Genomic DNA, 15770 nt, shown 5'->3' with positions numbered 1-15770 from the left:
ACTACTGCTACTACTGCTACTACTACTGCTACTACTACTACTACTACTACTACTACTACTACTACTACTGCTACTACTACTACTGCTACTGCTACTACTACTACTACTACTACTGCTACTACTGCTACTACTACTACTACTACTACTACTACTACTACTACTACTACTACTACTACTACTACTACTACTACTACTACTGCTACTACTTACTGTACTGCTACTGCTACTACTGTTAGACTTGTACTACTGCAACTGGACTGTACTGTGCAATTATTGCTTATAATGTACAGGAAAATGAGAAGTCTGTATTTGTTCTTCGTTAATTTGGGACTGTAGAAAAAGGGGTGGGGTTAAATAAGTATTTACTTCCTCCCACTCTCTTTTTTTTCGGACACAAGGAAAATTCTGCGTAACATTTATTTTGCCTGTTATTATAGAATGAAAGTTACTTTTTGTGTTATATCTATGTATTTACGTTGTTGTCTTTTTTTTTATTATTTAGTTTTTTGTTTTTTTTTTAATTTATGTTCTATTTATTACTGTCCGAAATAAATAAATAAACACATAAACACAACTACTACTACTACTACTACTACTACTACTACTACTACTACTACTACTACTACTACTACTACTACTGCTGCCAAACTGTGACTGACCTTTGGGGCAGAGGAGCCAGTTGAAGGTCTTGGACACTTCTGTTCCTTCAGCCTGAGGAGGAGAAAAACATGGATTTTATCGTAAATATTTGTACTTTTTAATTTAATTAAAAAATTATTTTATTTTCGTACTTTGACCCGGAGCGTCCTCGTCACCACGTCCTTGCGTCCTCGCTCGGGGAGGCTCTGGACCTCGTTATCACACGGGACGTCAGAAGAAACCGCCTCTGCTGTCACCGTAACGTTTACCTCACCTGAAACACACAGAACCAGAACTAAACCAGGACTAACCAGGACTAAACAGACTAAACGGACTAAACCAGAACTAAACCAGGACTAAACCAGAACTAAACCTAAACCAGGACTAAACCAGAACTAAACCAGACTAAACCAGGACTAAACCAGAACTAAACCAGGACTAAAACCAGACTAAACCAGAACTAAACCAGAACTAAACAGACTAAACCAGAACTAAACCAGACTAAACCAGACTAAACCAGAACTAAACCAGGACTAAACCAGAACTAAACCAGAAACCAGGACTAAACCAGAACTAAACCAGAGAAACCAGAACTAAACCAGAACTAAACCAGAACTAAACCAGGAAAACTAAACCAGAACTAAACCAGAACTAAACCAGGACTAAACCAGAACTAAACCAGGACTAAACCAGGACTAAACCAGAACTAAACCAGAACTAAACCAGGACTAAACCAGTAAACCAAAACTAAACCAGAACTAAACCAGGACTAAACCAGGACTAAACCAGAACCAAACCAGGACTAAACCAGAACTAAACCAGAACTAAACCAGAACTAAACCAGGACTAAACCAAGACTAAACCAGAACTAAACCAGAACTAAACCAGGAACTAAACCAGGACTAAACCAGAACTAAACCAGAACAAACCAGACTAACCAGGACTAAACCAGGACTAAACCAGAACTAAACCAGGACTAAACCAGGACTAAACTAAACCAGAACTAAACCAGGACTAAACCAGAACTAAACCAGAACTAAAGGACCAGGACTAAACCAGAACTAAACCAGACTAAACCAGGACTAAACCAGGACTAAACCAGAACTAAACCAGGACTAAACCAGGACTAAACCAGGACTAAACCAGAACTAAACCAGGACTAAACCAGGACTAAACCAAGACTAAACCAGAACTAAACCAGGACTAAACCAGGACTAAACCAAGACTAAACTAGGACTAAACTAGGACTAAACCAGGACTAAACCAAGACTAAACCAGGACTAAACCAGGACTGAACCAGGAAAACCAGAACTAAACCAGACTAAACCAGGACTAAACCAAGACTAAAGACTAAACAGACTAAACCAAACTAAACCACTAAACCAGGACTAAACCAGGACTAAACCAGGACTGAACCAGGATTGAACCAAGACTAAACCAGGACTGAACTAAGACAAGTCGGGTCTATGGAGAGGCGAGTCCGCTCACACATGATTTTCATGGGACGTTTCACCAATAAAAACTCCTGAACTGTCCTGTTACTTATGTGACATGTTCCACAGTGTGGCTTTAAAGCTCCACTGTGTCATTTTTTATTTTGTTTTTACTTTGGTTAAGCTTCTAAAAATATGTGTACTGCTACTAGTACTAGTATTAGTACTACTACTACTACTACTGCTAAATACCAAAACTACTACTACTGATACTACTACTACTACTACTGTTACTACTACTACTACTACTGTTACTACTACTACTACTACTACTACTACTACTACTACTACTACTGCTACTACTACTACTACTGCTGCTACTGCTGCTATTACTGCTACTACTACTACTACTACTACTACTACTACTACTACTGCTACTACTACTACTACTACTACTGCTACTACTACTACTACTACTACTACTACTGCTACTACTGCTACTACTACTACTACTACTACTACTACTAGTACTACTACTAAACCTATGAGCAGGCTTGCATCTCCACAAACTTGACCCGTACTGGGCCTTGGTCTGCTTGTCTCCATGGAAACTGTTGTCTGGTTTTATGTTTGTGTTTCCGTGGGCTGACACAGTGAGCGCCTCCAGAAGGTTCCGCAGTGTGTCTTTACTGTGGTGTTGCCGTGTTACCGAGGGAGGAGGCGAGCAGGATCCAGCTCAGGGTCTTGCGCTCGTTGCCGCAGAGACACGACCTGTACTGGTCTGAGGACAGAGGCGTGAGGGTGAAGCCAGCAGAGGGCGCCGCCTGCACGTCCATCTGAAGAACAGAGAACACAGGTCACACTGCACCTGTGCCCACGAGCAAGACACTCACATGACACTGGGACAACTGTGACCACAACGACTGAACCAGGACTAAAACAGGACTAAAACAGGACTGAACCAGGACTAAAGCAAAGTTATGGTTATACCTGAGCCTGAACCTCAACCTACTACTACAACTTTTACATGACTACCATGACTACTACTAATACAACTACTACTGCTACTACTACTACTACTACTACTACTACTACTACTAGTACTACAACTACTACTACTACTACTGCTCGTGCTGTACCATGATGCAGGACTGGAGGTAGTTGAAGACCGTGGCCTTCAGGATGAAGCTCTCTCCTCGGATGATGGAATAGGGCAGGACCTGCTCCAGGAAGAAGGGCTGGAACACGGTGAGCTGCTGCCGGGCTGCCAGTCCGATTCCCTGATCCGAGGACAGGCAGAAGGCGTCCGTCTCCCAGGACGTGATCGTGTCTGGGACGGAGACGGACAGAGACGCCTGGCCCGAGGGTCTGGAGGATCACCACCAGGATTAAACCAGGACTAAACCAGAGCTAAACCAGAGCTAAACCAGGACTAAACCAGGACTAAACCAGGACTAAAACCACAGCTAGACTAGGATTAAACCACGGCTAGACCAGAGTTAGACCAGGACTAAACCAGGATTAATCCAGGATTAAAATAAAACCAAGACTAAACTGGGACTAAGCGAGGAGTGTGCAGACTCACCCCACTTCCATAAGGTCCCAGATCCAGGTCTCGGGGAAGAAGGTCCGGACCGTGACGATGGGAGGAGGAGGAGGAGGAGAATCACTGTCATACTCTATTAGCGCCTCAGGAATTATCATATTCATCATCACAGGAATATCTGAAACTGAAAAATTAGGAGTGAACCAGGACTGAATCAGGACTGACCCAGAACTAAACCAGGGCTGAACAGGACTGAGTCAGAACTAACCCAGTACTTTTCTTATTGTTGTTATAGTTGTAAAGTGATACTCACACCTGATGCCGGTTCTGTACAGTCCGGGGGACTGCCCGTGGTACTCGATCCCTCTGAAGTTCACACAAGAGGGCGTCCGGATGAAGAGGTTGGTCACCAGTTTGAGTCCTCGCTTCTGTAACACGAGAGAGAAAACCACACTGAACCATGACACAAATCCAGAGGGGAACCCTCAGGGCCTTAAAGGTATTCAGTGAATGCCCAAGAAAAAAAAATTGAAAGAATTTTTGTACTACTAATATATTTTTTCAATAGTTTTTATTCAGTGAGTAATAAACACAACACTTCTACACTGAAAAAACGGTCTGAGGGGGGTTGCTCAAATTGCAAAAACAAATTTGACAACAATAACATCACTTTTTTACGTTTCTCTGTCAAGCATGTTTAAATCTTACAAAGGTCACTTGATTGTGGCCGATGTGAGACCTGCATATTTTAATCAGGTTGAGGAAACATGACTTTATTATAATTTCTGGTGAGGCTCCTCCCTCTGGAATTCTCCTCCCCAAAACTTTTGGAGGGAAAATTCAGATGTAGCAGGACACAGGAGAGTTACAGGAGCAGAGACACACAGTGTGGAGCAGGAGGATTATGAGAACTGATCTGGAGGTAAGACTTTTTAAAGATTTTATTATGTGCTTCTCCGGCCTAGTCACTGTTAAAACATGTTTGTGGTGTTTTATTTGAAATTAGAGTTAATGTAAGGACTCCTTGAAACAAATTGTCTTTGACTCTACATCTACAAGAGTGTGACACTTGTACTAAGATTTAAATGTGTTGCTTCCAGAGTCGTCTACAAACACAGAGACGTCCAGGTTCTGCTGAAGCTGTGGGGAAGATCATGAATGTTATAGTTGATGTTTCAGAAAAAAGGAAGATGTTTGAGAACAAAACACAGACCACAGATGAACAAAGTAAGTAAACCAACTAAAATTATTTTAAAATTTTTCAAAATGAACTTCCTATTGAAACAGTTATCGTGCTTCTACAGGGTGATGTGGCATTAGGAGGACTTTTATACCAGATGCCCTCCCTGTTACTGTGTTTTAGAGGAAGAAAAGCAGCACATGGTGAGTTTTGTTTCTGCAGATACACTTCTAATGTTCTTGTGATTCTGTTCTGGTCCATTACAGGTACTTTAAATGTATTTAAACATGTACAACACAGTAGATCATCAGAATGTGATCATCATGTGTTATTCGTGTGTCCACAGGCAGAGACCAGAGCTTCTTCACTGGAATAAATCTTCACACTGTCCAGCTCCAAACTGTGTGTCTCTGTCCCTGTGCTCTCTTTGTGTTTGATTCTGTTTAAGACAATACAGATCTGTGGAAAACTAAAGACTGTTTTTGTATTCTTTTACAGAATTAGATCAATTAAATTAAATTATACATACTTATACATTTCATGATAAGGTACCATAAGATAAATATGCATATTCAGCATGACTTGATCAAATTTCATCAACATGAAAAAGTGATGTTCATGTTCTGAGAAAAATATGTGTAGAGGAGATCAAAATAAGTTTCAAAGCCTAAACATAATTTTATTGCATGCAACCGCTTTCCATAACTTTTACGCAAATCCAGCAACCTTTTTTTTTCAGTGTAGCTCACTGTTAAAAACTTGGACTAATATTTCTTGGGAAACAAAGGGTTAATATAATGGAATGAAATGGACCAATCACAGTTTTTCTTCCAGTGGTATCTGGGTAAATCAGTGACTCCCCGTGCAGCACTGAACTAAAGAAACACCTGCAGGACCTCCGCCTTCCTGTAGTGAAGGCCCGTGCAATAGACACATCAAGAATCTTGGACTTCCGGTCATTGCGCAATTCATACTTGGAAGGATTTTCTGAAAAAGTGAGCATCAAATCTCTATGTTTGTTTTCCCAGTGGGATGCGTCTATTGACAAAACCGATCTTTTCAAGTCTTTTGAACCATATCACTTTTGTTTCTTCTGGTTCTGATATTGTCATATTTTAGTTTTGGGATTCGGACATCGTAATTGTGTGGTTGTTGGATCCTGGCAGCGGAAAACGACTCGAGAAATTTGTTTGCAAACCCCACAAATGCAAAAGTGAATCAGATGTGTGTGTGACTGCAAACCGTTGTTGCATCAAAGAGGGATCCCGTTTGTTAATGGAGAGGTGCAGAAGACAAACAGACTGAGCTGCACTTTCTTGTTCTTGTGGTTTTACAGAAACATCACGTCTTGGTCTCTTTGCAGTGGAAGGTGTTTCTTGGTGAACAGTTGGAGACTTTCACTTTGGCGTTGAATTTTTAAATTCATAACCGAGGTTGAGTGAGGCATTGGGATTTTGTTTTGTCGTCGCTCCACATACAAAATGTTCTCTGTAAACTTGGGATGATTTAGGCAGGCAAATGTTTTCCTTTTTGGTTCTTCCTGTGGATCAGTCCTGCCCATCACCTTCACCTTTCACTATTTTTCAATTCCGTTGGGAAGAGAAACAGTTTGAACAGAGGTTTGAGTCACACACATCTGACTTTTGCATTTATGGAAATCACAAACACATTTCTCGAGCCGTTTTCCACTGTTAGGATCCAACAACCACACAATTACGACGTCTAAATCCCAAAACTAAAATATGACAATATCAGAACCAGAAACAAAAGTGATATGGTTCAAAAGACTTGAAAAGATCGGTTTTGTCAATAGACACATCCCACTGGGAAAAACAAACATGGAGGTTTGACGCTCACTTTTTCAGAAAATCCTTCCCAGTATGAATTGCACGATGACTGGAAGTCTGAAATTCTTGATGCGTCTATACAAGTGAATGTGTGTATAATTTTGAGATTGACAGTTGTCTAAGCCAATCATATTTCATCGAGTTATGGGTTGGATTATATTACGACATCTTCCGGGCCTTCGCGAATAACCTGTGAGAGCAAATATAAGCGAGTGATAAATGCTCTGCTCGCTCAGCCTCGACTCTGCACTGACGCGTGTCACTGCTACAGGCTCATGAGCAGATGACAACAGAGCTGTGTGCTACAGGAGTTATGACGAGTTCAACTTCAAGTCAAAATGCCTTCGAGGAACAGTTTTTAGGGAGTAATATGTCTTGTCGTCAGCGGGACCCTTCTGCCAATCAAGAAAAGAAGCATTAAACTGAAATGAAGCATTTGGCTGCGGTGGAATCCTGCAGCTCTTATTTTGATTCACACACTGGATAATGGCGGATAGAGACTTCACAGAGGAGAGAGCGAGGGGAGCAGCACCCGCTGTCACCGCTGGGACCCGGGGCAGGCGCTGCCGGGGCTGGGACAGTCACTCGCTGCTCTGTCCGCCTCTGCCCGCTCGTTTCTGGCTGTAAAAGTGGAGTGGATGTAGCGCAGAGGGATTAAGTCCACCTGGAGTCCTGGTGTTAATATGGACCGGCCCAAACTTTTAGATTTAAGTGGGAAGTGAGATTAAGTGTTTTACAACCAGCTCGTGCACTCGGCTCCTGGACCTTGTGTCTCGGACCAGACTGGACTAAATAGTGTTATAGTGTTATAGTTAAATTGTGTTATAGTGTTACGGAAGGGCATCTGGTGTAACTTTACCTTGAGTTCGTGGTAAACATCCTCGTTGTTCCTCTCTCGGAGAATAATATCTCGTCTGGAGCGCACTTTTGTACACTCCTGAGGGTCCTCAATACTATCAGGAAAAGACTCTGACCTTTGGACCGGCAAAAGGGACAGGAACTGCAGAAAGACCTGGATTAGACCTGGTTTTGTTCTCATTTAGTTCTGGTTTAGTCCTGGTTCAGTCCCTATTCAGTCCTTGTTTAGTCCTGATTTAGTCCTGGTCCAGTCCTGGTCCAGTACCTTGTCTGGGTCCAGACTTTTCCCTGGTTTCTGGATGAGGACGCTCTTGTCCACGGCGCTGAGTCCACACAGAGACAGAGGAGCAGCGGAGACGGAGAGAGAGCTGTCCTCCCCGGGGACGGAGGAGGGAGGAGAGAACTGCACCTGCACCTGGAATATACACAGACACTACTACTACTACTACTACTACTACTACTACTACTACTACTACTACTACTACTACTACTGCTACTACTACTACTACTACTACTACTACTACTACTACTACTACTACTACTACTACTACTACTACTACTACTACTGCTACTACTACTACTACTACTACTACTACTGCTACTACTACTACTACTACTACTGCTACTACTGCTACTACTACTACTACTACTACTACTACTGCTACTACTACTACTACTACTACTACTACTACTACTACTACTACTACTACTACTACTACTACTACTACTACTACCTCTCCGACCTGGACTCCAAATCCATCTCCCACCTCAAACTGGTTCGGAAGCAGCAGCTCGGCTCCTCACTGGGTTTAACATGAACACATGACTCTGTTTTACTTCCTTCCCTTCACTGTCTGTGTGTTTTAGAATCAATTTGAAGATTTTACTCATCACTTTTAAAGCTCCTTTAGGTCTTGCACCAAGTTACATGTCAGAACTTTTAACCCCGTATGAGCCTTTGATCCTCAGGTCCCTGTGGCAGTTCCTCTTTAGCCATAGATCCTTAGTACTTGTACCTGGGTGCAGTACTTGTACCTGGTTGCAGTACTTGTTCCTAGTTGCAGTACTTGTACTTTACCTTGTTGGTGAAGCACTTCTCTGTGGAGTACTCTCTGGATGTGGCGATGACATTGGCACTGGGCAGGACGGCGTAGGTCACCACGGTCACAGCGGGCACCAGGTCACCTGTGATCTCCAGGTCAAAGGTCAACTCCCCTTCCATCACTGAGAGGGAAGAAAGTGTGTCATAATCACACTACTACTACTACTACTACTACTACTACTACTACTACTACTACTACTACTACTACTACTACTACTACTACTACTACTACTACTACTAGACAGAGCCAAAGTGAAACTACATTTGACTCTTACTTGTGTCCAAGTACGAGCTGTAATGTCCATATTTAACGATGACTCCTCTGGACAGGACCTGAGGAAGGACACAACAGTATTTCATTTAATTACAAGAAAAAAATATTTGGACAAAGTAAAACATAAAAAAAATATTTTTTAGGTCTGAGAAAGTTGAAAGTGTTGGTTCATCTGTACAGACTCTCCCCAGGGACATGTGCTGTCACCTACATGTGCTACCAACTATTTATGTTCTTATGTACAGACACATGGACGCACTTCCGGCTCTGTCAACTCTGGCTCCAGTTCACTTTGTATTGAAAAATCGTCACCGCTCTCTCTGTAACTGCTGCTGTTTGGTCTTAAAATGTTTTATTAACCCGCTCTAGATGATTCTGAGGTTTGTATTTTGCTGTTCATAAATCAATTACTATTCCTAATATGGAAGCTGCAAGCTTCAGTAAGCTTCATTTGACTGGCGCCGCATGCCGTGGATGATGTCACACTGCACGTACATGAGCAACTGTGTTGTGCTTTGGCCCGCCGCCTCCAACCAGGCCAAAGTCCCAATGATTGTTCTCACACTCAACAAACGTACCGCACTTTAGGGACGATCCATAATTATCCCTGCACTCTATTGAATGTCAGTACTTGATAAATCTGAGTCAGTTCTCCCGACATCCGTTGTAAATGTGTTCCATTGCAACAGTCGGGAAAATATGGAACCCGAGAAAGTTTAATGTAACTTTAGCTGTCGGCGAAAGCCCTGGTGCTGCCAATCTGGGCGATCGAAATGAGTTTCAATTACAGACTGGGCGCTCCTTTAGGGATAGGGAGAAGAGCTCAGTTACACGGGAGGAGCTCGGAGTAGAGCTGCTGCTCCTCCACATCAAGAGGAGCAGCTGAGGGGAGGACATCTGTTCTGATGCCTCCTGGACGTCTCCCTCGGGAGGTGTTCATGTCCCACCGGGAGGAGGCCCCGAGGAAGACCCAGGACACACTGGAGGGACTATGTCTCTGGGCTGGCCTGGGAACACCTTGGGGTCCCCCCAGAGGAGCTGGAGGAAGTGTCCAGGGTGAAGGAAGTCTGGGAGTCCCTGTTAGACTACTGCCCCCGTGATCCGGTCTCGGATAAGCAGAAGAAACTGGATGGATGGACTTTCTCTACAAAACTTCAGTCATTTTTGCTGTGATGTAAATCCACCCGACTGTGGTCCAACCACAGCTCTCACAGTTTCTCAAATCTTCTTTTACCTGACATAATAAATCCTCTCACTGACCGTGGTGTACTTCAGGAACACATCTCACTTGTGTGTCGTGTTACTGTGACCCAGTGAGGCGTGAGGGTCACACACTCACCAGGTAGATGATGTTGATGGTCCCTTGGCCCTCGCCCACGATGGAGTAGCCCACAGTGAAGCTCTCTTTGTCCCCGCACGCCAGGGTCCGGTCCTCCCCCTTGACCTCCAGAGAACTGGTGGTCCTGGTGTGGAGGGAGACAGGTTTGATCTCCTGCAGCTGCAGAAACGCAGTGCTGAAGTGAGGCTCCAAGTGACTGTGCCTGTCATGTTCATACAGACTGGCCTGTGGAGGAGAGACACAGGGGTTTTTTGAGTGGTTTAAAGCAGAGTTTATCAATGTTTTTACTCACAATCCCTCAAACATACTGTTCCACTTTAACTTTATGCTTTTAACTGCATGTTTTAATAGTATAGTACGAAACAGGACCAGGAATTATCACAGGCTCCTGAAAATGTGCTGTTTAAAGACGTGTGACCAGATTTTCAAAATAAAAAACTGGAACTTTCTTCTTCGTGGTGGTTGGTAATAATAAAATTGTGAAATGAGTGCATAATTAAGCAAAATTGTTCTGCACTCGTAAAGTGAATAAGTATAGTCAGATTTTCTTTGTGTTTTGGTCATTTTTAAGCAGCTTTTCTGTATTTTACCTAAACAAATGACAATTTATGCCTTTCTTTACTGTTGGCAGGGATCAGATTGGTCCAAAATACACCTGGAACATTTCTTGCATAAAACTGGACAAATCACTGGTTTTGTATAAATCTGCTGGACACAGGACTGTCCCGGGTAAATGGGGAAGTCTGGTTACACTAGTTTAAATTCATGTTGTATTTTTTCTTAAAATTGTTTTTGGCCTTGTATTCTTGGTCTTCCACATGGAGACTGTCACTGCGTGCAGCGACCAATCAGAACTTACTCTAACTTAACCAGAACCTCTTATGTGGCCCCATCTTGCAGGGCTGGGGCCAGGTACTGGGGTTCAGTGTTTTTTTTTGGAACTGCAAGCAGCGAGACATGCTCTTGTTGTTGTGTTTTTTTAGAGGTTATTTTCATCTTTGGTAGTGTGTGTGTAATATAAACAACCACACACTTACACCATTTCAGTAATGCTGAATACTCAATAAAGCACACTTATTCAAGACATCTGGCTGATCCTTCCAAGAGCACCCTGCAGCGGGTTAATACAGACAGCATCCCTTAGTATATTTTACAGTAGTAAATCACCATGGAAACTGGTAACTGCTGAACAATCTACCATAGGTACAAGAATAGAACACCCCCAACATGATGCCACTGCAAAGTATCAATACAAAGAAAATAAGTGACCTATAAAATGACACAATAACACACAGGAGCCACTATAAAAGTGCTGAGAAAGGTCTCAGTAGATCATTTTACAGAACGACAAATACAAATCCACTTTCACCGCTGCATCTGAAGCTCAGGACTCGCTCCATATGACCTGGTGACTGCAGGTCTGCTTTTCTCAGACGCTAAAGTTACTTTGTGATTTTGTGCATTCTTCATTCACTCCACACTCAATGGAGTCAAGTAACTATGGTAACAACAGCTGCCCTGAGGCAGACGGACAGAAGAGAGGCTGCCAATCTGCACCATCGGCCCCTCCCACCACCAACACTCACACACACCACATTCATACTAGGTAATGTGGGTCAAGTGTCTTGCCTGAAGACACAACAACAGTTTGCACCTGTGGCACCTGTATTCCCAGTAATCTCCCATCCAAGTCCTGACCAGACTCTGACCAGGACTAAACCAGGATTAAACCAGGACTAAACCAGGTCTAATCCTAGGTCTACCTCTGGACCCACCATGAGACCGACAGAGTCTGAGTAGGAGCTGGTGTTGAAGCTGAAGGTAACGTGTCCGTCCTGGTCAGTCTTCAGCTTTTGGAGCTCATCGTCATCTTCTGTGATCAGATGGACCTCAGTGTGGGAGACTGGTGTGTTATTATAATGCACCACCTTCACCTGCACAGAAAACACATTTAACCCTCTTAGGCTCAAATTAAATTTTAGTAACAGGAAAAAATCTGATATTTGGGGAAAATGATCATATGGGGTAGTAATATACAATCCTGACTTTTTTTTCACATCCAATGCGTTCTGGGATGTTTCAGATTTGCAACATTGGTCTGGTGTGGTAAATTAACACTGAAGACTGAAAATGACATGAACGCTAACTTTATGTATATACCACTTTTCATAACAATGAAAACAAAGAGCACAGTGTAACAGCTTTACAGTGGCAGAACAACATCACTTTTTCATGTGGTGCTCCAAGAAACAATTTTTTTTTTTTTGTAAATAACAAAAGTACTTTGCACTTCTGGCAGGTCGTTTGTGTGTAGCCGTTCTTGCACAGTCTCCATCGTCCAAGTTTATCAGCATGGATGGGAAAAAAGGCTCCTGAGATTTGGAGTAAGTTGGTAATTGGCATTTAGCTGTTGCAAATCTGCAATGCCTGGAGAGGGTTAAACCAGCTGTTCACTCACATCTGCACTTTGGAGAATCCATCCATTTTGTATGAAGCAAATCAACTCAAAAACATACCTGAAGAGGGTTTAGAGTCATCCATGCATGTTTGAGTAATTTAGTGATCTCTCCAGTGCCCTATTCAAACCCTCCTGGCAGAGATCACTAAAAAACCAGGCATGTTTTTGATGAAGGACCAATGTCATAAAATGTTTGAAAGCTCAAAAAAATATTTAGCATAATACTCCCAGAGACACAATAATAACGTCAGTTTGAGTGAGTAAAAGTACCTGCAGCTCCAGTACTTCACCAGGGTTGTATCTGTTGGGAGGATTCACAAACTCCACTTTTCCAATTTCATACGAGATCTTGATCTTCTGTGTCACAGACTGCTTCAGGTCTGAGGAAAAGGATCAGGTTTAGGTTCAAACCACAGTTTAAAGAACTGGACTAAGAATTGCTCCCCTCACAGCGATCTGGTCTGACACGAACCCTGCAGCTGTGATCCTCTGTGTGCGTCTCACCACTGTGACACTGTGGCTCTACTGCACTGTACTATACTGTACTGTACTGTACTACACTGTACTACACTGTACTATACTACACTAGTACAGTACACACTGTACTGTATTGTACTGTACTGTACTGTACTGTAATATATTTTACTGCACTGTACTGTACTGCACTATACTGTACTACACTACACTATACTGTACTGTACTATACTGTACTGTACTGTACTGTATTTGGCTGTAAACAAATCCCTGCAGTGTTCATCTGTGTCTGTGGATCTGTCCCTGTTCAAATAAACAATAAATTATAGTAATAATAAGTAGTAATGGTAGTTTGAGGTACCTGTTCCCTCTTCGATCATCATGGCGTTTATGCTGTATGCAGCTTCCATCCGAGAGATGTTTTTAAACTGAGATGTTGGAATGGAGAAGGACGCACAGCCATCTTTGGGCACCTACAAGTAGTAGTAATAACAGCAGTAGTAGTAATAGTAGTAGTCGTAGTAGTAGTAGTAGTAGCAGCAGCAGTACTATTATGTACCTCCTGTACTTCTTTGTGGCACACAGGGGGGTTTACTTTTGGACTTGGGCTGTATCTCTGTGGTTCAAAGTCTCTGCACACACTGACCTCCACCTGCCCCGGCACCGACTGACCAAACGTGTATCTGAAAACAATCATGTACAACTGTATTATCCAACCACAACAACATCTGGGAGGGCATCTGAGGCACAGGGAGGGCATCTGAGGCACAGGGAGGGCATCTGAGGCACAGGGAGGGCATCTGACTCACTTTGTACACACTTTAAAGGAGAGTTCTTCCAGAGCGATGCTGACTTCATCTGGAGCCTCCACTTCAACAGAAAACTTTGGCAGAACTAGAAAAAAAGTGAAAAGTTAATCACACTGAGGGTGTTCTACATGTATCTCTCTGGTGGAATTTTCAGCTGTCACCATGGGAACACAATACACACATTAGCAACAAAAAAAACAAAAAATACATGATTTGAAGAGAATCCAGTTTAGTAGTGACTAACAGACCTTTTTCACAACTGCTAGATGAGCCACGATGTCGGTAAATGTAACTCCCGGTTAATGGTTTTCTGTGTAAATATGTGTAAATGTGTGTGTAAATGTGTGTGTAAATGTGTGTGTAAATGTGTGTGTAAATGTGTGTGTAAATGTGTGTGTAAATGTGTGTGTAAATGTGTGTGTGTGTAAATGTGTGTGTGTAAATGTGTGTGTAAATGTGTGTGTAAATGTGTGTAAATGTGTGTGTGTAAATGTGTGTGTGTGTGTGTGTAAATGTGTGTGTGTGTGTGTGTAAATGTGTGTGTAAATGTGTGTGTGTGTGTAAATGTGTGTAAATGTGTGTGTAAATGTGTGTGTAAATGTGTGTGTAAATGTGTGTAAATGTGTGTGTAAATGTGTGTAAATGTGTGTGTAAATGTGTGTGCAAATGTGTGTCATATTCTCCAGCAGCTTCATAAATCTGCCCCATCACCAAATCTTCAACCAACAAGCTCCACAAAGGACAAACATTCTAACATGAACAATTTATCCACAACGATCAAGAGAAGAAAGAGCAAAACTTAAAGGAAACAACGACCAGCATTAGTCACACAAGAAACTAAACTCATGTTATGATCATGAATAAAACAGAAGTAATTAACAAGTAACTTGTTACTGAGTCTAGAATTAAAATTTCATGATGTAGATATTAGCATAAACAGATAGATTTGTGCAGTTTAAATGCTACAGATGTTCACAGATTACAAGTCGAACATTTAAACTGCACAAATCTGTCTGTCGATGGTAATACGAGAAAACATTGTTTTTGTTTACATCTGGCTGTTCCGCACGTGTGCAGTGGCTGGTAGGCAAAAAGTTAAGTTTGTCATTTGTGTTGACAGTTGCGTTGCCTATGTGTGTCTTGATAAGTCCTCGTATTTTGAAGTAGGTTTTGCATTTAATTGTTTTGACATGACTTCATCATCTTAGTCTAAGTCACTGAATGTGACTAATGATGATATGATGTTGATGTTGTACTGTGGTATGACGACTGTTGATGTACGCCGATAAAGTGTTGATGATGTTGATGTTGACTTGTTGATATGGACGCTTTTTGCCTACCAAAATGGCTGCCGGCCTGAACGTGACGTCCTTATGCACACATTACTCCTCGAGGAGTAATAGGTACTGGCTCCTTGTTGGACTAAAACATTTTGACAGATTTTTGAGCACTGTGTACCACATAAAATCAGTTTGAGGTCATTAAGAACAACCAGAATTAATAACAAACAAACAAACAAAAACAGATTTGCATTATTCACGAGGGTGGCATTTTTACGTATGAAAAATCTGGAAAAATCACATGTGTGATCGTGTTTTCTCATATATCGACATCATGAAAAACATTTTTTATTTTAATTGTAGAATCAGTCTGCATGAACAAGTTCCTTCTGTTTTATTCATGATCCATAACGTTAGTTTTGTTCAGTGTCACTAATGCATCGTTGTTGTTTCCTTTAAGTTTTGCTCTTTCTTCTCTTGATAGTTGTGGATAAATTGTTCATGTTAGAATGTTTATCCTTTGTGGAACTT

At 42.1% G+C, this 15770-nt stretch overlaps 1 protein-coding gene across 1 annotated transcript in view; it reads right to left on the bottom strand.

Moving 5' to 3' along the window:
• LOC110153458 (alpha-2-macroglobulin-like protein 1) overlaps positions 1–15770 on the bottom strand; it is a 34057-nt gene that overhangs the window by 12291 nt on the left and 5996 nt on the right. The window contains exons 7-22 of the mRNA XM_055166725.1: positions 13960–14044; positions 13710–13833; positions 13512–13623; positions 12947–13056; positions 11994–12152; positions 10219–10443; positions 8881–8938; positions 8582–8727; positions 7769–7918; positions 7505–7645; positions 3932–4046; positions 3658–3802; positions 3212–3440; positions 2782–2908; positions 792–913; positions 660–711 (exon numbers count right to left, since the gene is read on the bottom strand). Coding sequence (XP_055022700.1) covers positions 660–711; positions 792–913; positions 2782–2908; positions 3212–3440; positions 3658–3802; positions 3932–4046; positions 7505–7645; positions 7769–7918; positions 8582–8727; positions 8881–8938; positions 10219–10443; positions 11994–12152; positions 12947–13056; positions 13512–13623; positions 13710–13833; positions 13960–14044 — 2100 coding nt within the window. The remainder of the gene's footprint in view (positions 1–659; positions 712–791; positions 914–2781; positions 2909–3211; positions 3441–3657; positions 3803–3931; positions 4047–7504; positions 7646–7768; positions 7919–8581; positions 8728–8880; positions 8939–10218; positions 10444–11993; positions 12153–12946; positions 13057–13511; positions 13624–13709; positions 13834–13959; positions 14045–15770) is intronic.

Source organism: Boleophthalmus pectinirostris, unplaced genomic scaffold, assembly GCF_026225935.1.
Source record: "Boleophthalmus pectinirostris isolate CB_2022bp ecotype Guang Dong unplaced genomic scaffold, ASM2622593v1 HiC_scaffold_9, whole genome shotgun sequence".
In the NCBI taxonomy this organism is placed as follows: Eukaryota; Metazoa; Chordata; class Actinopteri; order Gobiiformes; family Gobiidae; genus Boleophthalmus; species Boleophthalmus pectinirostris.
Note: the sequence above shows the minus strand (reverse complement) of the source record. Positions and strands in the feature narration are given on the sequence as shown.